The sequence below is a fragment of the Schistocerca piceifrons genome, chromosome X, assembly GCF_021461385.2.
Source record: "Schistocerca piceifrons isolate TAMUIC-IGC-003096 chromosome X, iqSchPice1.1, whole genome shotgun sequence".
Lineage (NCBI taxonomy): Eukaryota > Metazoa > Arthropoda > Insecta > Orthoptera > Acrididae > Schistocerca > Schistocerca piceifrons.
The window spans coordinates 921127006-921149886 of NC_060149.1; the positions used below are offsets into that span (position 1 = coordinate 921127006).

Consider the following 22881-nt stretch of genomic DNA (forward strand, 5'->3'; position numbering starts at 1 on the left):
AATAGCAGTCCTGGTACACATTGGAATTCTCACCACACGGTATTGTAACACGCCGCTGGAAAATCCGAAACAATATGGTGCAGACTACTGATAGAGTATCGTGCGTTGATTGGTTTCTGCATTTGAGGTGAAATAAGATTGCAATAGTTCGTGTTGAGTTGGTAGAAGTGAGTAGAATGGCCATAGGGTCTCCAGGTCACTTTGACCGACCTTGATCGTCGGTGATGTCACATGCAGTCATTGATGGTGAATGTGTGATGTCACATGCAATGTCAAAATCCAGTGTGCCGGAATGCATGACACCACACTGGTGATAAATTAAAAAGCAATATGCCATTAATAGACACATGTTCAAAAACATCTGAACAATCTGAATTTTATGCAATGTTTAGAAGTATTTGGTTATTTATCAAGAAATACGTAAAGATACTGACAATATTGGTGTAGCTTACAGTAAAGTAGCAATTGCAATGTGCCTAGTTTGATCTGTATAGCGCACTTGGTGTAAGCCATAATGGTTTCCCCAAATTAAATATTTCCACATCCACACTAACAGTACTACTTATAAAAAATACATAAACACACACACACATTCACACACATTTGAATTTGGAGCCATGTGCAAACATATTCCGATGACTTTTATTATTTATCGAAATATGTAAATTTCACCTAAATTACATAAATTGGAATCAAGTTAAAAAATATCCTAACAGTCTGAATTTTGTGCCATGTTCAAAAGTATTCAATTACTTATAGAAAATGCATAATGATACTGGCAATACTGTTGAAACTTTGAGCTTGTGATCTAACATACAGCTTAAGCTGCACTTGTTCACACACAAACACACACAATGTTTGTGTCAAGTGTGACAATGTTATTACGTCTCACCTGACACCAAAAACATGACTGAGGATTCCCAAATTAAGTGCCACAAAGTCCATGTCATAAATTGTAATGTGTATCAAAATACATACAGATGTTGGCATTTCGATCTTTAACCTACCTGAGGCTATGTTATTGATTGCATATAGATCGAACTTTCATCACTCGAAGTTTCAAGAAGTTCTCAAGTAATGCATCACCTTACCAAGCATCATTTCAGGGGTCATGTTCTATGCTAGAAAAACATAACTGAATCATTGACTCACGAATATAGGTTTTCTTAATTACATTTTGATGTTGGACCTAATTGCAGTTACAGTCCACAGGTGTTCTATATACCAGCATTACATTTACTGACGCTTTAGTACAACAGGCCATTAAAAATTATGGGCTTTGTCAACATCTTTAATTTGTTGCATCATTTGAACTACATATTTTCGTAATATCCAAGGATAACTTGTAATGCACAAAACACAAAATGTAAACGCAACACAACACGTTCAAAGACACTGATGGATAAAGTTTTCACATAGAGAGGGAACTGTCTGCATTATTTGTAAAAACAGGTGAAAATTTGTTCTATAAACGTTACAAAAAACGCGTTGCACTACTACTTATCTAACTTGCAGCTTAAAGTGCACTGATTGGTGAGAATCCATACATTTTATAAAAGTAGATGTACTATACACGAAAATTAAATTGACACTCGGTGCGGTGGTTGATGGGAGCGACCGTAAAGGCGTTTCCCATTTACAGTCACTCCCATCAGCCGCTGCCCTGTGTGTCACTTTAGTTTGACCGAATATTATGTATGTATATGTCTATGTATGTATGTTTCACGTCTCCTTGTAAACCACTGTATGTACGTATGTATGTGTGTTCCACATCTCCTTCTGAACCACAGCATCGATTTTAACGTAACTTGGTACCCGAATCACTTAGTGTCTAGAAAGAATCGCTATGGGGGTAAGAACCACCTACGTATGAAATGGGTAGGGGTGGGACTGAAAAAGAAGCCGACGGTGGCTCGATAATGATCAGGCAACAGAACCCCGTGTCTGGAAAAGAATTCTCGCCGTGCAAGTCAGTATACGGGGAACCGGTAGCAACGCGCGCGGAGATATTCAGCACGTGGCTGCGCGAACGGCTGTCTACTGAGTACTAGGCAATAACAGTCAGCGCAGCTCACAAAGCGAGGTCCGCAGTAGTTGGACTCTGCGTAAGCACAGGCCTCATCGGTTTACGGCTGTCCCCAGGTAAATGTCTCCTCCATCACGACTGCTCGTACTACGCGCCGCATGCGCCCTCCATTGCAGGTTCCGCAATATTCCGCGGCGCTACCCAGTCCAGCTCATCTGCCTCCATCGCGATGCCCACTGGTTGCGCTGCTAAAGGGAGGTAACCGTTTGTCGCCGCTCTCACTCATATTAGTTTATTTCGTGCTTTTGTGTCTTCTTATTCTTTGATTTTTATTATTTTGCTTTGTTTTCGTGGCAAGTTGCATATGTCCCATGACGACTTGGATATCTGTTCCATTGAGTGTTCATCCATAAACAAGGCCAGATATCTGAAAGCGAAAGATGACTTAGGCGTTACGATGACAAAACAGGGCTGACACCTACAATGTGTATAAATACGAACATAAAGTGATGGGCCGAATTTTATTAAATGACTTTATCCTAAATGAAAAAGTCGCCTCTATTGAAGGAGGAAAATACAGTTGTCTATGACGTTGTTCGTTACGAAGGAAGAAAAACTGTAATGGATAAAGTAAACAGCCTCTTTTCATTACTTTACAAATATTGTTTGATGTATTTTGTGTGTTTGTGTTTTCGTTTGTCTATAGTTTCGCTGGAAAATCAAATTTTCACTTCTCGCCAATTTACCATGCGAAATTTATCAAGAATGTACGTTCTGAAGTTTATTCTGCCCAGTAATAAACTTTATCATTGTTAATCAAAATATCCACGGGTGTACTGCCGGTCTACAGTGTCCAACGGGCACTGGACACTGTGGACCGGCAGTACACCCGTGGATATTTTGATTATCAAATACGCCGGGAGAAACTCAAGAATCTTTATCATTGTTAGTTCCTGAATTCCGGGACTATACTCCTTCTTTTTGTATCATGGAAGGTTTCTCATAACCTCACTTACCGTTCGTACTGGACTAAGCGAACTGACATGACGTGACATCCATTGTGAATACACACTGACGTTGACTTGACGTACCGTTTCGTTGACGTATAGTGTGAATAGGCCTTAACACTAAGGGGACTGCCGTGTTTAATGTCCAGACGAGTCACTATCAACTGTGTCGCATGCCCTCACTTCCTCAGACACTGCAGAGTGGTTTGGTATTCAGTCCAAAGTCTGGTGGACAGGAGCTTTTCGCACAACTTCTCCTCCATTGCTGGGCAAATACTGGCAATGAAAATTTCATCCACCACCAGGATTCGACCCAGAGTACCTTAAGAGTCGATCACCGGTGCACAGACGTGCGTTAGCGACCTTGGCTACGGAGACTATTTTTTCATCACCTGCCATTGAGTTGATCGATTCTGATGAAACTTGTACGGTTCAAATGGTTCAAATGGCTCTGAGCACTATGGGACTTAACATCTATGGTCATCAGTCCCCTAGAACTAAGAACTACTTAAACCTAACTAACCTAAGGACATCACACAACACGCAGTCATCACGAGGCAGAGAAAATCCCTGACCCCGCCGGGAATCGAACCCGGGAACCCGGGAGCGGGAAAACTTGTTCGGCCTAAGGACATTATTCAAAGGCAAAAAACGAATGTATATTGTCCTTAGTAAGCGAGCGGTCTCGTTTCTTTTGTGTTGAGGTAGTATATCGTGTTTGAATCAAATATCTAACTATAGTACAGTTTGGCAGTGCGTTAATGATTTGCTGAAAATTTGGGAATGTCCTACTAACGTTGAGATCACGAATAACATATTAGACCTTCTGGTGACAAACAGACCCGAACTATTTGAAACAGTTGACGCAGAACAGGGAATCAGTGATCATAAAGCGGTTACTGCATCGATGATTTCAGCCGTAAATAGAAATATTAGAAAAAGGTAGGAAGATATTTCTGTTTAGCAAAAGTGACAAAAAGCAGATTAGGGAGTACCTGACGGCTCCACACGAAAGTTTTGTCTCAAGTACGGATAGTGTTCAGGATCAGTGGACAAAGTTCAAAACCATCGTACAATATGCGTTAGATGAGTATGTGCCAAGCAAGATCGTAAGAGACGGAAAAGAGCCACCGTGGTACAACAACCGAGTTATAAAACTGCTGCGGAAGCAAAGGGAACTTCACAGCAAACATAAACATAGCCAAAGCCTTGCAGACAAACAAAAATTACGCGAAGCGAAATGTAGTGTGAGGAGGGCTATGCGAGAGGCGTTCAGTGAATTCGAAAGTAAAGTTCTATGTACTGACTTGGCAGAAAATCCTAAGAAATTTTGGTCTTATGTCAAAGTGGTAGGTGGATCAAAACAAAATGTCCAGGCACTCTGTGACCAAAATGGTACTGAAACAGAGGATGACAGACTAAAGGCCGAAATACTAAATGTCTTTTTCCAAAGCTGTTTCACAAGGGAAGACTGCACTGTAGTTCCTTCTCTAGATTGTCGCCCAGATGACAAAATGGTAGATATCGAAATAGACGATAGAGGGATAGAGAAACAATTGAAATTGCTCAAAAGAGGAAAGGCCTCTGGACCTGACGGGATACCAGTTCGATTTTACACAGAGTATGCGAAGGAACTTGCCCCCCTTCTTGCAGCGGTGTACCGTAGGTCTCTCGAGGAGCGTAGCGCTCCAAAGGATTGGAAAAGGGCACAGGTCATCCCCGTTTTCAAGAAGGGACGTCGAACAGATGTGCAGAACTAGAGACCTATATTTCTAACGTCGATCAGTTGTAGAATTTTGGAACACGTATCATGTTCGAGTATAATGACTTTTCTGGAGACTATAAATCTACTCTGTAGGAATCAACATGGGTTTCGAAAAAGACGGTCGTGTGAAACCCAGCTCGCGCTATTCGTCCACGAGACTCAGAGGGCCATAGACACAGGTTCCCAGGTAGATGCCGTGTTTCTTGACTTCCGCAAGGCGTTCGATACAGTTCCCCACAGTCGTTTAATGAACAAAGTAAGAGCATATGGACTATCAGACCAATTGTGTGATTGGATTGAAGAGTTCCTAGATAACATAACGCAGCATGTCATTCTCAATGGAGAGAAGTCTTCCGAAGTAAGAGTGATTTCAGGTGTGCCGCAGGGGAGTGTCGTAGGACCGTTGCTATTCACAATATACATAAAAGACATTGTGGATGACATCGGAAGTTCACTGAGGCTTTTGCGGATGATGCTGTGGTATATCGAGAGGTTGTAACAATGGAAAATTGTACTGAAATGCAGGAGGATCTGCAGCGAATTGACGCATGGTGCAGGGAATGGCAATTGAATCTCAATGTAGACAAGTGTAATGTGCTGCGAACACACAGAAAGATAGATCCCTTATCATTTAGCTACAATATAGCAGGTCAGCAACTGGAAGCAGTGGAAAATTATCTGGGAGTACGCATTAGGAGTGATTTAAAATGGAATGATCATATAAAGTTGATCGTTGGTAAAGCAGAGATGCCAGACTGAGATTCATTGGAAGAATCCTAAGGAAATGCAATCCGAGAACAAAGGAAGTGGGTTACAGTACGCTTGTTCTCCCACTGCTTGAATACTGCTCAGCAGTGTGGGATCCGTACCAGATAAGGTTGATAGAAGAGATAGAGAAGATCCAACGGAGAGCAGCGCGATTCGTTACAGGATCATTTAGTAATCGCGAAAGCGTTACGGAGATGATAGATAAACTCCAGTGGAAGACTCTACAGGAGAGACGTTCAGTAGCTCGGTACGGGCTTTTGTTGAAGTTTCGAGAACATGACTTCAGCGAAGAGTCAAGCAGTATATTGCTCCCTCCTACTTATATCTCGCGAAGAGATCATGAGGATAAAATCAGAGAGATTAGAGCCCACACAGAAGCATACCGACAATCCTTCTTTCCACGAACAATACGAGACTGGAATAGAAGGGAGAACCGATAGAGGTACTCAAGGTACCCTCCGCCACACACCGTCAGCTGGCTTGCGGAATATGGATGTAGATGTAGATGTATAGATATCCCTCAGCCGAGTAATCAATTATTTCCAGAAATATCTTGTTTATGACTGTCGCTCACTTTGCGTTTCGTGGTAAACACTATTATTTCTTGAGCTCAACTTTCGTAGCTACTAACAAACCATTGATTTCTTCATTCTCTCGTTTCCGGAATCTGCACACTGGTTCGATGCCTAATGTCTGCTGGTATCGCATTCAAAAGATCGATCACTGCCTGACTCACGTGCGAAAGCCATTTAGATTTTGAGCCAACATCCGTCACTAGTGTACAAAGCCCTCTACTCAATATAAACGCCGTGTATTCCTAACCAACATAGCATATTTTCCGTGGCTATGCCAATACATTGTTAAGGGTTTGTCGCAGGACTCACTTTTAAGGTGACATATCGCGAGTTAGTACGGCAGCACGAGCATTCAGTTCTCGTTACTCTTTTATCAGACTGTAGCACAATCTCGCTAGGTTTTGAAATGCATTTTATATGTAGTATTCTTGGTTGTTATTTTTTATTCCACTCTAGAAAACTATACAATTTGTTTTATTCCTAACGATAAATGTTTCATATGTTCTTCACGGTTTGGTCTTGCTGCCGTGGAGAAAGCCCATTGATAATTTTTATCTTTCGTGCTAGGAGTCATTAGATCTGTTCCTCACATTAAAGCTGAAGTAATGCTACTTAAAATACATTTTCAACTGGCTAGTGTCTTGGTACCACAGATGAAAAATGTTTGAAACTATAAAAACGTAGATGTTAGCGTGAAATTCCCTAAAAGCCGGGGGACTGTTGGAAGTACGGAAGGGGGGAAAAAAGGAAGATTACAGTTTAGTATTCGGTCGAGGATGAGGTCATTGGAACCCAGAAATCGCCTCAAGTATTTTTAGGGAGACCACAGAGTACGTAAGTTTGGACAGTCCGACAACGATTCAAACCGTATTCTTCCCGAATGCAACTGTTGTGCCTTAATTGCGGCAGCACATCGCTCGGGGGCAGTTTTGTGTCTGTATTGTTGAAAAAATGCCAATAGCTTCTATAAATCTTAATTTTCTCCATTGACACAGACATTACTTTTTCAGTTTTTCATTACTTCGTGAGTTTAATAAAAACACTAGCCGTCTTGCACATTTCTAGGCCCACCTTCCCAGAATAGTATCACCTTGACAGTGAATTAGAGACGAATCATGGAGGAACTGAGGAACTGTTTGGGTTTATCAAAGAGGATTAGCATATTGATTGTCTTGTAGGCTGAGATATTGCTCGAGAAGAATTACAAGGTAGTTGAATTCCATAACATAGGTTTTTAGAAAAGAGACTGAAGTGTTGTCATATTTCGCGTCAGGGTTCCAACAGCTGATATGAAAATAGAATAAAACGTGGGAAAACCCAAGGGAGGTAAGCAGGTATTGCGTTTATTATGATATGAGCACAAATTAACAAGGCAGCTTCGGAGCACGCTGAGTTGTAAATATTTATATAAGCCGCAATCCAAGAAGTTTAGATTGAAGTTCTAAAGAACATAACTGTTCTTAGAGATTAATATGACTTTTTGTCTTGAAACTGTACATACACAATTGTAGGTAATGCAGTGTGGCTAATAGGACTGTACTTCGGAGAATTTTCTGGTGAGTGCACATAGTTCAGAAGGCCTCTGAAGTCCTAAGAGCCGTACGGAAAGGGCAGCGGGACACGCAGTTATCCCTTGTTACTCGTAACGTACTACCACGTAATAAGGAACATAATGTGGTTTAATACAAGCGAGTGACAATAAATTTCACTTAACCGTGAGCATGTTACAGACCTAGAGGGAAGAGTGATGGAAGAAGAAGAATTGTCCGTATGAAGAGGTAGGGCAATGGGAAACATAAAAGCAGGTAGTAGAAGAAAGAATCACAAAAAGGTCCAGGCCCGTAAGATAAGACTAACTAAAGCAGCAAAGGTGTAGGAACGACCCGCAGTAAGACAGCGTACTGAGCTCATCTGGAAAGCTGGGAAGAAAGTTCCTGAGGGTACGAAGATCTGGCAGCGTTAGTTGATAACATCGACAGCAATGACCAGATACCTGGCGGCAAAGCTGCCACTAAAGGGTTTGACCCGAAACAACGTCGTGGAGGATATTATATTGCTTCGAACAGTGTGAAATTTACTCGAAACATTATTCTGTGAGAACTGAGGACTATGAAACCGGATTCACACAAGCTACAAACATTATACACTCTAAGGGAGGAGAAAAAAGGCGCACCACGAATGAATTTTCTGAATGGGACGGAAATCGGTAGATGTGATGTACATGTACAGACGAACAAACGATTGCAATTTGAGAAAAACTGGATTATTTATTCAGGAGAAAGAGCTTCACAAATTGACCAAGGCAATATCATGGGGGGTGCACCTCGGCCCTCGTGCAAGCATTTATTCGGCTTGACGCTGAATGATAGAGTTGTTGGATGTCCTCCCGATGCGTATGGTGCCAAATTCTACCCAGTTATCGTCAAAATCCCGAGCTAATTGGACAGCCCTGTCCATAATGCTCCAAACGTTCTCGACTGGGGAAAGATTCGGCTACCTTGCTGGCCAATATAGGGTTTGACAAGCACGATGACAAACAGTAGAAACTCTCGCCGTGTGCTGGTGGGCGTTATCTAACTGAAATGTAAGCCTAGGATAGTTTGGCATGAAGGACAACGAAACGGGGCTTAGAATATCGTCGACGTGCCGCTGTGCTGTCAGGGTGCCACGGATGGCAACCAAATGGGTCCTGCTATCAAGTGAAGTCACACCCCAGACCGTCACTCCTGGTTGTTACCCCACCGCGGTCCGGAGCGTCTCCAAACACGTCTCATCACTGAAGACAATTCTGCTCCAGTTATTGAGGCTCCAGGCCGAAGACGAGTCTAATACATTCCGGACAGTGGTGGGAGACCAACCTGACTGTCGCGCAGCATACGGCCCGGCATCCAGCAGTTGTAGTCTGGGGTGCAGTTCATTTCATAGTATGACTCATTTGGTTGCCATCCGCGGCACCGTTACACCACAACGATTCGTCAACGATATTCTATGCCCCGTTTTGTTGCCCTTCGCGGCAATCCATCCTCTGCTTACATTTCAGCAAGACAATGCCAGCCCGCACGCTGCGGGAATTTCTACTGCGTGTCTTTATACTTGCCAAACCCTACCTTGGCCAGCAGTCACCGGATCTCTCCCCAATAGAGGACATTTGGAGCATTATGGGCAGGGACCTCCAACCGATTAGGGATTTTGACGATTTACCGCGCCAATCTGACAGTGTTTGGCACGACTTCCTCAGGAGGACATCCAAAAACTCTCTCAATCAATGAGACGTCGAATAACTGCTTGCAAAACTGCCAGAGGTGGATTAACGCGGTTTCGACTTGCTCAATTTGTGAAGCTCTTTCTTTTGAATAAATCAACCAAGTTGTCTGAAATTGTAATCATTTGTTTCTCTGTACATGTACATCACATCTACGGATTTCGGTCACTTTGGGTAATTCCTTCCTGGTGCCTAGTTCTTCTTGTCTTAAGAGTATATTTTTTTCTTGAAGTCATATCGCTGGAAAGTTAGAAACTGTTACACTTAGGACGTAATAAAATGATCTTTTATCCCAATACAGCCCACAGAGAAACTGCACAGAAACTTGGAAACAGCTGTTCCCTCTTCAGTGTCATGTCCAAAGTCTTAATGTATCTTTTGGAGAGGGCTAAGCTGACACTGATACGTTTCTGGACAAGTTTGTCGATTCCTTCAGGCAGAATAGTCCAATTAAATCCCATTTATTAAGATTAACAATTCATTGTTTTCATATTTTCTATTCCAGCTGATATCAGAAAAATGGTTCAAATGGCTCTGAGCACTATGGGACTTAACTTCTGAGGTCATCAGTCCCCTAGAACTTAGAACCACTTAAACCTAACTAACCTAAGGACATCACACACATCCATGCCCGAGGCAGGATTCCAACCTGCGACCGTAGCAGTCGTGCGGTTCCAGACTGTAGCGCCTAGAACCGCTCGGCCGCCCCGACCGGTCCCGAGGGAGGACTCAAACCTCTGATGGGAGGAGCCGCGACAAAAACTTTCCTAGATACGTTATTCCTAACATTCCAATGAAACAAGACAATGCATTCGAAACATTCTGCGAATACGGAAGATGCAAATAAGAAAGCTAACCGAATCCTGAACATATGCGAAACGAACTACTACAGATGGAACAAAGCGTTTTCAAATGTCTGCAGATGTCATAAATTGATTCGGATTGAGAAACACGCTGATGAAGTTACCCGGAGGTTACAGATAGGTGGGACAAGGCAGCATAGAAGTCGTAGGATCAATTACTTGAAATGACAAGCGCCACTACACTACTCGTCGTAAAAAGAGGGCGGTTTGCTGCTTTCTGCTGAGGTATTACATATGTCAGATGCGCAATTAAATAGTGAACTGTTACATAGGTATTTCTACAAGAAAGCAGTGTAGGAATGCGGAAAGTTAACTGAATTACTTGCAGCTTAATTCTATCTATTCCAAGTGGTCATAAAAGAAATTTATGTGTGCCTGCTACGAGTATTTTCAAAACATAGGGTGTATGCATCCCAAGCATACTTCTGTATGAAGTAAAATTATTTACTATTCCGTCTAAATATTATAGACTACACCACTAGTAGGATGACTGCAACACGGCAATGGCGCTTATCATTAAGCGAAAGTCATTGCCTACTCATTTTGTTAGTAAAGCGTGGCAGAATTTTCAAAGGAGGGTGCGGAACTGAGAGCGTAATCTCCCCCGTCCTTCCTCCTTCCATCTATCGTCCACATTAAACAATGCCCAGTCCAAATAATTAATAAGCAAAGTCTGTTATGAAGATTTGAGCGGAGCGAAGATTACAATAAACTTCAAGTTTACTTAGCTTGTCATGTTGAGGTGGCTCCAGTTCTTCTTGTCTAGGGGTCTGATTCTTGAAGCTGAAAATCTGACATCAGGTCCTCACTGTTGGTTTGAACTAAATAAATTGGGAGATCGTTATTGCAGAATTTTTTGCGTAAATTTATTTCCTCACATTTTTGTATATCATACAGTATTTTGATTTTTCACATTAACAAACCGAAATTACATTTTTCGTACCTATTATACCCCCCCCCCCCCCCCCCATGAACTATGGACCTTGCCGTTGGTGGGGAGGCTTGCGTGCCTCAGCGATACAGATGGCCGTACCGTAGGTGCAACCACAACGGAGGGATATCTGTTGAGAGGCCAGACAAACGTGTGGTTCCTGAAGAGGGGCAGCAGCCTTTTCAGTAGTTGCAGGGGCAACAGTCTGGATGATTGACTGATCTGGCCTTGTAACATTAACCAAAACGGCCGTGCTGTGCTGGTACTGCGAACGGCTGAAAGCAAGGGGAAACTACAGCCGTAATTTTTCCCGAGGACATGCAGCTTTACTGTATGATACGAGTAGCATGGAGAGCTGCATCAAACCAGTCTCAGGACTGAAGACCACAACAACAACCTATTATACACTACTGGTCATTAAAGCCGCTACACCGCGAAGATTACGTGCTACAGACGCGAAATTTAACCGACAGGAAGAAGATGCTGTGATATGCAAATTATTAGCTTTTCAGAGCATTCACACAAGGTTGGCGCCGGTAGCGACACCTACAACGTGCTGACATGAGGAAAGTTTCCAACCAATTTCTCATACACAAACAGCAGTTGACCGGCGTTGCCTGGTGAAACGTTGTTGTGATGCTTCGTGTAAGGAGGAGAAATGCGTACCATCACGTTTCCGACTTTGATAAAGGTCGGATTGTAGCCTATCGCGATTGCGGTTTATCGTATCGCGACATTGCTGCTCGCGTTGGTCGAGATCCAATGACTGTTAGCAGAATATGGAATCGGTGGGTTCAGGAGGGTAATACGGAACGCCGTGCTGGATCCCAACGGCCTCGTATCACTAGCAGTCGAGATGACGGGCACCTTATCCGCATGGCTGTAACGGATCGTGCAGCCACGTCTCGATCCCTGAGTCAACAGATGGGGACGTTTGCAAGACAACAACCATCTGCACGAACAGTTCGAGGACGTTTGCAGCAGCATGGACTATCAGCTCGGAGACCATGGCTGCGGTTACCCTTGACGCTGCATCACAGAGAGGAGTGCCTGTGATGGTGTACTCAGCGACGAACCTGGGAGCACGAATGGCAAAACGTCATTTTTTCGGATGAACCCAGGTTCTGTTTACAGCATGATGATGGTCGCATCCGTGTGTGGCGACATCGCGGTGAATGCACTTTGGAAGCGTGTACTCACCTCGCCATACTGGCGTATCACCCGGCGTGAAGGTATGGGGTGCCATTGGTTACACATCTCGGTCACCTCTTGTTCGCATTGACGGCACTTTGAACAGCGGAAGTTATATTTCAGATGTGTTACGACCCGCAGCTCTACCCTTCATTCGACCACTGCGAAATCCTACATTTCAACAGGATAATGCACGACCGCATGTTGCAGGTCCTGTACGGGCCTTTCTGGATACAGAAAATGTTCGACTGCTGCCCTGGCCAGCACATTCTCCAGATCTCTCACCAAAAACGTCTGGTCAATGGTGGCCGAGCAAGTGGCTCGTCACAGTACGCCAGTCACTACTCTTGGTGAATCGTGGTATCGTGTTGAAGCTGTATGGGCAGCTGTACGCGTACACGCCATCCAAGCTCTGACTCAATGGCCAGGCGTATCAAGTCCGTTATTACAGCCAGAGGTGGTTGTTCTGGGTACTGATTCTCAGGATCTATGCACCCAAATTGCATGAAAATGTAATCACATGTCAGTTCTAGTATAATATATTTGTCCAATGAATACCCGTTTATCATCTGCATTTCTTCTTGGTGTAGCAATTTTAATGGCCAGTAGTGTACAGAAATACGTCCGATCACATCAGAGGCAAGCTTACGACACCCTCACTCTGCGGAAATAATAATTTTCCAAATGGTTTATAATTTTTCATAACAAATGAATTCCTACTAGTTTTCGTTACATTATCAATTTCGATTATTGTTTCATAAATGAACCAAGAAGTAAACATAGTAAACAGTACAAAATTGGTTCAAATGGCTCTGAGCACTATGGGACTTAACTTCGGAGGTCATCAGTCCCCTAGAACTTAGAACCACTTAAACCTAACTAACCTAAGGACATCAAACACATCCATGCCCACGGCAGGATTCGAACCTGCGATCGTAGCGGTCGCGCGGTTCCATATTGTAGCGCCTAGAACCGCTCGGCCACACCGGCTGGCAGTAGACAGTACAGTATTGCATAATTGATAATAGAAATTTTAAGTGTGCCAATAACTCGTAATTTCAAATGTTTGTACAAAAATATTTTTAATTGTACATTCAGATCTAGTACTTATCGATTATAGTATCGTAACTAAAATATTTTATAAAGTAATTCCTTTTCATAAATTTTAGCTTGAAATATAACGTACTGTGTATAAAATTATATGAAAGTTTTCAGAAAAGCAACTGAAATAATATTGACCTGTCCAAAATTCGAAAAACAATACTGGTATCGACAACTACTTCTGAGGAAAAGTAATGCTAGAGGAGGATGTCCCGTTACAAGGGGAACATTGGGAAAGCCTCTAGACAGGTGCATCAGATTACCAGATGAATAGCATCCATTAGCCACTCTGAGCTAAACAGGATAGCTTTTCGAATGATTAACAAGGGAGATGGGAACGCCGTCAGCAGGTCAGGCGGTGTCGGAGGGCAGAGCGGCCGTCCCCCTGCTCCCCTGCTCCCCTTCCCGTGATAAAATTGCAAATTACCAACTTTCGCATTTTTTTCTCCTTTCATGTACTGTGAAACCTTGCCACTTGCGAAATTTCATGATTCTAGGTCGATGGGAGGTACTCTATAGCTATTGATGAGAGTTTGCGAGTATCAAAATATGTGACATAAATCGCCGTATCTTTTCACTGCATTAACGTAGAAGCTAAAACTTTTGATATTCCCGAGGGATCATAGACCATATAATGTAAAATAAAGTTCAACTTCATACGTTTGGTCGTTCCTTAGAAAAAGGTGTCTGAACAGTCAAACGGTCAGGCAGACAGACAATGAAGTGGTCCCTAAGAAGTAAGTGAACAGTGTATTATTTCAAAAGTGATCGCTGTAGCTGTTAATACATTTATCTCACTGTGTCGACAGGACTGCCAATGCCTTCATGGAAAAATGTTTGCGGTTGAAAAGCAAACTATTACTGTATCCAGGCGTGCACCCCTTAGTGCAGAGAAAATCGTCGGCCTTGAAACTCTTTCTCCAGGATTGCAAAAATATGGGAATCGGATGGGGAGAGACAGGGACTGTGTGGAGGATGTAGAAGAGCCTCCCAGTAAACCTGGGTGGGAATACATGGTTGGTTGTTACGACTACGCTGCAGAAGTTTCGCAGGGAAGCCCTTAGACATCCTCCACACAGTCCACGCGATTTCCATATTTTTGGAGCCATGAAGAAAGACATTCGTGGCCGCCGAATTGCTTTGGGCGAAGAAGTGGACGCCGGGGTACAATTATGGTTCCGTAGGCGACCTCAAACGTTTTTCCGTGAAGGCACTGACCTTCTTGCCTCACAGTAGGATAAATGTATCAACAGTTACGGCGATTACTTTCGAAATAATGAACAGTTTACTTACTTTTTTCCTTCTCTTTCATTCTCATTTGACTGCCCCTTATACGAGGCCATGCTGAAAAGTAATCTCACTGATTTTTTAATGCGAAAGCTCTTAAAGATTTTTGAATAAAACAAACGTTATTAACATTATAAATCTTCATTCTTCGTGTCCACATATTTATTTCTCAACATAGTCACCCTGGCGATGAACACATTTCTCCCAGCGAGTGAACAGTCACAGCGCAGATTTTGACTGCTTTGATGGAGCCACAACCTCACCTTTGCTTACACCACTTCGTCACTATGAAAGTGAAGTCCTCGAAGGTGTTCGTTACGTTTTGGAAACAGATGAAAATCGAATGGAGTCGTGTTGGGATTGTATGAAGAATGACCGATGACGTCGCACTGCTGCGGATGTTGCAGTGCTCACGTGTGGTCTTGCGTTGTCGTGCTGAAGGAGAGGGTGTACCATGTTTGGACGAACTCTTCGAATTCGAAACTCGATTACAACAAGCTGTTTCTTACGCGCAGATACAGGGTAATTATTATTGACCTGTATGAAGTAAAATTGTGATAACTTCTGAACGGTTTGCGTTAGGACATACAAACTGCACGGGTGGCCGCGGGGCCTGATGGGAATTAGTATGCGCATGTGCACGCCCCTTATTGTTGAGGCCCACTTTCATTTGGATGGGTTCGTCGATAAGCAAAACTGGCGCATTTGGGGGCCCTGGAATCCGCATTTCGCAATCGAGAAGTCTCTTCACCCTTAATGGGTGACTGTGTGGTGTGCAATGTCCAGTCACGGAATAATCGGTGCGATATTCGTTGATGGCACGGTAACTACCGAACGGTACGTGAGGGTTTTGGAAGATGATTTCATCCCCATTATCCAAAGTGACCCTGATTTCGACAAGATGTGGTTGATGCAAGACGGAGCTCGATCCCATCGAAGCAGGAGAGTGTTTTATGTCCTGGAGAAGCACTTTGGGGACCGTATTCTGGCTCTGGGGTACCCAGAGGCCACTGGCACGGGCTTCGATTGGCCGCCATATTCTCCGAATCTGAACACATGCGACTTCTTTTTGTGGGGCTGTATTATATGTTGTGTCCTGCCCACTCGTCTAATGTAAGGTGCCTAGGAAACCCGCAATCTCGGATCGCTAACTAACAATTCGAGAAACTCGTATTAATGAATTTTTATTACAAAAGGAAATGATTACAATACTTATTGTCATACAGAAGTGCCGCAAGCAATGGGAGGCAGACAAATAAGAAGACTCTTCAGTATATACAATTCGTAATACATGCGAAACAACATAGTTCCTCAATTACTGCTGTTGTGTTCATAGAACGGCTCGTCTTCAACTGGTCCGCGGCCAGGCTTCTGTCCTCTTCGTGTAGACGGCGCTGCTGTCTCGTTGTCTTCCTAGAGAAGGGTCGGTCAGCGTACTATTGGCTGACGTCGTCTCACAGCCCTCTCTGTTCTAACGTTCTCGCTCGTCGTGCCGGCGCTTCACTTTACGCCGGAACATGAAAGACAAGGTGTACAGCAATAACCCCAAAACCACTGGTGAGAAGAAAAGAGCCATTCAGGAGGTCATCGGCAGCATCGATGTTCCGAAACTTCGTACATGCAGAATTTCGCTATTCGTCTGCACCTCATCATCGCCAATGATGGCAAGCATATTGAGCATGTCATAACCTAAATCCTAATATCTGTGGTGACATTTACATGTTGAATGAAGTGTATGCACATAACTAATTTGCGTTTTCTTTGATATAGTTCAATAATTGTCACCCTGTAGTTACGTTATGTTACACCCCACAGTTCGGAGCGCTCTAGTGGCAGAGGCCTGAAAATACGTAGACATGAATAATAAATATGTAGAATGTTACTAACTTTTGTTTTATTTAAAAAGCTTTAAGAATTTTGTCATCCTCGTATTATCTGCAGGTACACTTTTACATTGACATTTGCGACTAAATAATTATAGAGCAGCGCCGCGCAGGATTTGCCGAGCGGTCTTAGGCGCTGCAGTCATAGACTGTGCGGCTGGTCCCGGTGGAGGTTCTAGTCCTCACTCGGGCACGGGTGTGTGTGTTTGTCCGTAGGATAATTTAGTTTAAGTAGTGGGTAAGCTTAGGGACTGATGACCTTAGTAGTTAAGTCCCATAAGATTTCACACACATTTGAACATTTTTTTGAATTATAGACCACAAACGTGATAAAGTTATAAGCAAATATTTCTTTGCACAGCTTTGCTCTGGACGCTGCTCACTGCAACTGCTCCCACACGTGGCCTCTTCCTCGAGAATGAAGCTTACACATATCAGTATAAGGCTGTTGTCCAGACTAGCGTCAATAAGCCAACACACAGTGCCTCATCTTGGGATCTGAACTGCGATCTCGACGTTCAGTCTAATGGAACTGAAGCATTGTTACAGGTAAATAATTATTTACCTTCTACAGTAAAACAATAATATGATTTTAAGAGTTGTACTTGTCTTTAGTCATAGCTGGTAACTGTACAAAATTTCAATTTATGAAGTGATTTTGCTGCTAAATGTCCTACACTAATTTTGTTTGATAAACTGAGGAAGATACTTTAAAATTATCAGGCGAGGTTCCTTACAGGAAGATAAATTGTTGTTGTTGTCTCCAGTCCAACCACTGGATTGATGCAGCTCACAAAGCTAATCTGTCCCGTACAATTCTCTTCATCTCTGGTAGCTGCATGCACGTGATGCTGCTTGCTGTAGCGAAACCTCCTTCTACAATTTTCACGCCACAAACTTCCCTCGATAGCCAAGTCGACTATTCCTTCCAGAATATAAATCTTCACTATGCAGTGGAGTGTCCACTGATATGAAACTGCCAGGACGTTGAGTGTCGATCCGGCACACACTTTTAATCTGCCCCGAAGTTTCATATCAGTGCACGCTCCACTGCAGAATGAAATTTCATTCTGGAAACATCCCCCAGGCTGCGGCTAAGCCATGTATCCACTCTATCCTTTCTTCCAGAAGTGCTACTCCTGCAAGTTTCGTAGGAGAACTTCTGTGAAGTTTGCATTGTAGGAGACGAGGTACGGTACTGGACGAATTAAGGTGTGAGGAGAGGCCGTAACTCGTTCTTGGGTTGCTCAGTCGGTAGAACACTGGACAGCGAAAGATGAAGGTTCCAAGTTCGAGTCTCGGTCCGGCTCGCAGTTTTAAAGTTTCATATCAACGCACACTCTGCTGCTGAGGTAAAATTTCATTCTACAAACATCCCCCAGTTTGTAGCTATGCCCAGGAGTACTTCTGTGAAGTTCGGAGACGAGGTACTGACGGAAGTAAAGCTATGAGAACGGCCCCTGAGTCGTGCATGGGTAGCTCAGTCGGTAGATACTTGCCCAAGAAAGGCAAAGGTCCTGAGTTTGAGTCTCCGACTTGCAAACAGTTTTAAAGTTTCTTATCAGCGCAGACTAAGGTGCAGAGTGAAAATTTCATTCTCCAAACATCCTGCAAGCTGTGGCTAAACCGTGTCTGTGTAATGACCTTTCTTGCAGGAGTCCTAGTCCTGCAAGTTTCACAGGAGAACTTGTGTGAAGTTTCGAAGGTAGGAGACGAGGCAGTAACGGAACTATAGCTGCAAGGGCTGGGCGTGAGTAGCTCAGGGAGCACGGTCTGCAGGGCAGCAGTGCGAGCCGCGCTTCGCCGTCCACGCGCGGAGTGTTCCTTTACTTCCTCGTCTTCGCGCTTCTCAGTCGAACAAATTATAATGGCCAATTCTTGCACGAATAACACTCTCAACTTGACCTTTTCAAATGAATACTCACGACCCAAAGCACTGACAGTCGAAAGCTTCCTACGCGAAAATAGAAGATCCCCATGACGACACCTATCGATCATTAGCTGCCTCGTTTATGTTAAGATAACTCTCGACGCTGCCTGCAACGAGATTATTCGACGGAAGCGACGTGCACTAAAATTTCGACACTCCGATGGCAACGTCCGGCCTGTGGATGTGGACCACCAAGGACTTGGCCTTCGAACGATCCGTGTATTCCAACTGCCTTTCGAGGTGAATGAAGATGAAGTCATCGCGGCGCTAAGCCCGCACAGAAAAGTTCGCAGTCATGTAGCCGAGACAAGGGCACAGTTCACGACGTATCCGGTGCTTAATGGTGTGAAACAAGTCCGAGTAGATCTTAAACGGCACGTCCCATCTTACATTTCTGTAGGCGGCTGCCGTGCAGTGGTAATTTACAACGGACAACCTCGAACATGTTTCGATTGTGGCACAGAAGGGCACGTCCGTAATGAATGCCTGCAACCCCGCATCACACAACTACGAAATGACGATACGAATACCGACTTAACTGCAACCGTCCTTCACCTATGCGGCGACACTGCACGTCCAGCCCTCTCAAAACGCAGTTCGTGAGTGTCTCTCAGGACCGATACACCTAGACGTGTCACAGCAGCTTGCCACCGGCGGTGCCACCCGCAAACAACGGAACACACCCACGCTAGAATCTCAAGGATACCAGCGAGAGTCTTATGGAGACTGAAGACCGCATCATAGCACCTGCGGCTTTTGTACCGGAACGACGTGAATCTCTTCCTTCCTCAGACACTGCTACACATTGCTGGAAGCAAAAGTCGCCTAAACGACGAAAAAAACGCCGCAAGATATCAGAATCGGTCACTGAACCACCTCCGCAGGACAAAGAGGTGGCTCATAAATCTGAAGGCATACTCTATAGCTCTTTTTCCGCTCGCTGCCATAGAGACACGTCCTCCACAAGACGGTGAGCCGTCAAACAGAGATCGTGAGTAAGACCTGCGCCCAGAAGCCACGGAACATACCACGCCCGTCGTCGCCGAAGCAATTGAGCCGACTCGGCCAGCACTGCCACCTCCCAATAATATTGAAACTGACGGACCGTTTTCGTGGGCGGATGAGGGGGACTTACCACCTCCACCCAATGCGGAAATGAGATCTGTTGCTCCGTTAAACCGACACTAAAAATAGGAGTGTTTCTACGACGACTCCTGTGACCAATATGGACTTCCACAATCCACCACGGCAACCTTCACCAGCTACGAGCGTATCAACAGCATGGCTCCCACACCAATACCTACCACCAACACCACTAACATCGGCTTCCACGTTAAACTTCAACTGCTCCGCGACACGCAAAGAGCAGCGGACATCGACATCGGCCTACTACAAGAACTGAGGACAGCAACTTGGTCCAGGTCTTATGGGTACGAGACGTACGCCGCCCTCAAGGCTATGCAACACATATGTGCAGCCATCCTCATCCGAGAAGGGATTGCAGTTTATGATGTCGCGTATCTTTCAGCGGCTGCGAGGGGTGGCCATAACAGTTGAGAGAATCAGAATCATAAATCTCAACTCCCGCTTCAAGGCAGATAAACGGAGGGATCGCTCCTACTTCTACGCAGAAGACATCACGCCTTTGTTCCTTGGCAGATGCAATCACCTCATCGTGGCTAGAGATTTCAAATGTGTTCTCGAGCTTATAGACCGATATCCACATTTCACCACATTTACAGAACTTTGCGCTTTCGTCTAATCGACACTTTGAGAATGGTACACGGCGACTGCCCGCAGCATACGCACATGTCCTTAGGTTAGTTAGGTTTAAGTAGTTCTAATTTCTAGGGAACTGATGACCTCAGATGTTTAGTCCCATAGTGCTCAGAGCCATTTGAACCATTTTTGAGCAGGCCCTTGGAAACTCAATTTCACGCTACTGTGGGACCCTGAATGTCGACAACATGGCACACTTGTCTTAAACGCATCATTCGTTACGAGATCACACTGCAGTGGTGGTTACGGAGTGCCAAACCGGCCATCCGAAGCACCTTGACGCATTATGACAGATCCAAAGCCAGGTGGAATCACCACACAACAGATTTCTACTGTAGCACTCTACACGTGCTCATGGACCGTCCCCAGTGCGTGGACTGGCTAAAAGAAGCTCAGCGCACCAAGGCAAAAATTTTAACCGTGACCAGGCACCGTCTGGAAGGAGCCATTGTACGAGCACGCTGCTGAGACGGGATTAACGATGAAGAACCTTCTATGCATCATATTGTTCAAAATGTATGCCAAGACCGACAGGCCCTTATGTCAACTTTAGACCTACCTGATGGACGACGCCTTGCACTACAGACTTCCCTACCAAGAAGTATCGGCCAGTGCAGAGGCTGTTTCTGAGGTTGCCCAGAAGAACCATTGTACACTGGACACCGTGGCAGCAACTGCCTCATTGCGGAAGTAAGCACCGATGATGTCCTTGACCAAATGATCACTGAACTGGTCTCCCGGTCTGGATGTTTTACTGCTCGAATTTTACAGAACCTTCCAAGATTTGATTTTGCCGCGATGGACAGACATATACTGGGAACTTTTGTCTGGCGCGGTACTGCGGCCACCAACATTCGTGGAAGGCTTACTCATACCAATCCCGAAACCTGCAGGAGGAACACGACCCGATAGATATTGGCCGATTACGTTACTCAATTCCGATTTCAAGATTTTCACACGCCTTCTAACTGTGCGATTCAAATATGTATTACGAGAAATTATTTCCCACGAACAAACATCCTGGGATGGTGAAAATAATAGACAGATTGCCCTCAACGAATACCGATATGTGATCGCTGTGGCAACACACTTGCGACTACCAGTCGCTTTAATCTCCATCGACTTCAATCAACCATTTGGTTGTGTCAATCGTGCGTTCCTCAATGCAGTGATGGACCGGATGGCGATTCCCCTGACGTTCACACAGGTGATTATGTGGCTCCTTTGAGGGGCAACGTCCACGCTTCTCGTCAACGGCAGACTTGCAGAACCCATACGAATCGAACGCTCAGTATGGCACGGTTGCCCACTGTCGACGGTGCTTTATGCCACTGCGAAGGAACCACTCATCTGCGGACTGCGGCGACAGTTGACGGGTATTCCACTCTGGGAGCACGTGTTCCGCCACCGAGCCTAGACCCTTATTGCACGTTCAGCGGCCAACGTACAAGCTATGATGCAATGAATTAGCCGTTACAGTGAAACACCTTCCGTTGTCTCGGATTAGTGTACACGCGAGACATTCGTCGCACGTCGGCGATCAATTTTCGGGCGCTACTGCAACACTGCTCCGATCGTATCTACCCCGAAACCACGTCGAAGCACGTCTCCCCCATGTTTCATGGCCTACAGTTTGGAAAGCGATCCATCAACCGTACCACACCACTGACACCACCGCGACGTGGTACCTTCTCGTCAACGGCAAATATACTGCAAGACAGAAACTGCATTGCTTTGCGCTGGTGGACTCACCCCTGTGCCTCAAGTACAATGTCGAAGATACAGATTTACACCATTTTAACTGTGGGGCAGCAGCAGCTGTCTGGAGCCTTGTACAGAAGATTGTGGCTTTCTATCTTTGAGTACCCCGACGTCACGTCTCTCCGACCATGCTGAAATATCCCCACTCGACCTACTTTTCATAGCCTAAGTTGCACGTCGTCACATGGATCAGTGGCATGGCCATCAACCACCTCTTCTGGGACGATATCCACCGGACTTCTGGACACGTCTTCAAGTACACCCACCACACCCTTCGCCGACATCGAAACTGTCGGGCCACTTCCGCGAACTATTCACAGAGTATTTTCGCCAAACCGCCAGCCAAGACTGGACGATCCCACGCTACCCTTCCAATGATAGAATTGACGTTGTTCTGACGACGCGACAAAGTGGAGCATGGAAAAAAAAGAGAAGATAGTGATGTTGGTGAAGTTGAGAAAGTATACTTGTTTACGTTAAAAAACAAAAAAAAGTGATATTGAGAAAGCATACTTATTTACGTTAAGAAAACAAAAATAAGTAGTGTTGAGAAAGTATACTTATTTACGTTTTCAAGAAATATTGTTTATTTTTGAAGAACGTCGTCTTTTACTTTCAAACAATAGAGATTTTTATTTGTTTTCTCATTACCTGCAACATTTTGCTCATATAGTAGGCGTTTATTTAAAAAAAAGTCAGCAAAGCTCTTCCATACGAAAGGCAGTGTTCTCAAGTTCGAGTCTCGTTCCGGC

The 22881-nt window shown here is 44.5% G+C and overlaps 1 protein-coding gene across 2 annotated transcripts in view; it reads left to right on the forward strand.

Annotated features, from left to right (window-relative positions):
• LOC124721097 overlaps positions 1-22881 on the forward strand; it is a 654343-nt gene that overhangs the window by 43283 nt on the left and 588179 nt on the right. For both annotated transcript variants that reach the window (XM_047245917.1, XM_047245918.1), the window contains exon 2: positions 17021-17208. In XM_047245917.1, coding sequence (XP_047101873.1) covers positions 17021-17208 — 188 coding nt within the window. The remainder of the gene's footprint in view (positions 1-17020; positions 17209-22881) is intronic.